General features: G+C 54.7%; 1 protein-coding gene across 1 annotated transcript in view; it reads right to left on the bottom strand.

The window, feature by feature from the left end:
- Positions 1 to 107: 107 nt before the first annotated feature.
- Positions 108 to 495, bottom strand: part of LOC119588193 (lutropin-choriogonadotropic hormone receptor-like) — a gene marked incomplete at its 3' end in the record, with an annotated part of 106720 nt that continues 106332 nt past the window's right edge. The window contains 1 exon segment of the mRNA XM_037936896.1: positions 108 to 338. Coding sequence (XP_037792824.1) covers positions 108 to 338 — 231 coding nt within the window.

Genomic DNA, 495 nt, shown 5'->3' with positions numbered 1-495 from the left:
AAAATTGCATCGTAGGGAAATGTTGGCGGTCCGGGCCCGGGGGAAAGGGGAAAAAAAAGGGGGCCCCCTTGGGGGTTTTCCCGATTTTTTTTGGGAACAAGGGTTACCCGAAGAAGGCGATGGGGGCCCAGCAGGCGAAGTCCGTGAAGACGAGGAGCGCCATCCTCTTGGCCACGGTGAGGTCTGAATGTGTGGCCGTGGCATCGTGCCTGCTGATGGAGCAGTACATGCTTGCGTAGCAAGCAGTGATGACGAAGAAGGCCAGGCCATTCACCAGCAGGAGGGATATAAGGTAAGCCAGCGCGAGCGCGTCGCCAGTCTCCATCGGCAGACAGATACTGTGGACAAAGGAAGGAACGACTCTGGGTTGAGATGAATTCGCTGTCTGCCCGGAGTCCGAACTTGGCTGCGGTGCTGTGTATATGGATGCGCGGAAAGACAAAGCATTATGCAAGTTTTTTGGAAAGAATATCTAACATCGTGCTTCTATGGCAC

The sequence above is a fragment of the Penaeus monodon genome, chromosome 23 (genome assembly GCF_015228065.2).
Source record: "Penaeus monodon isolate SGIC_2016 chromosome 23, NSTDA_Pmon_1, whole genome shotgun sequence".
NCBI lineage: Eukaryota > Metazoa > Arthropoda > Malacostraca > Decapoda > Penaeidae > Penaeus > Penaeus monodon.
Note: the sequence above shows the minus strand (reverse complement) of the source record. Positions and strands in the feature narration are given on the sequence as shown.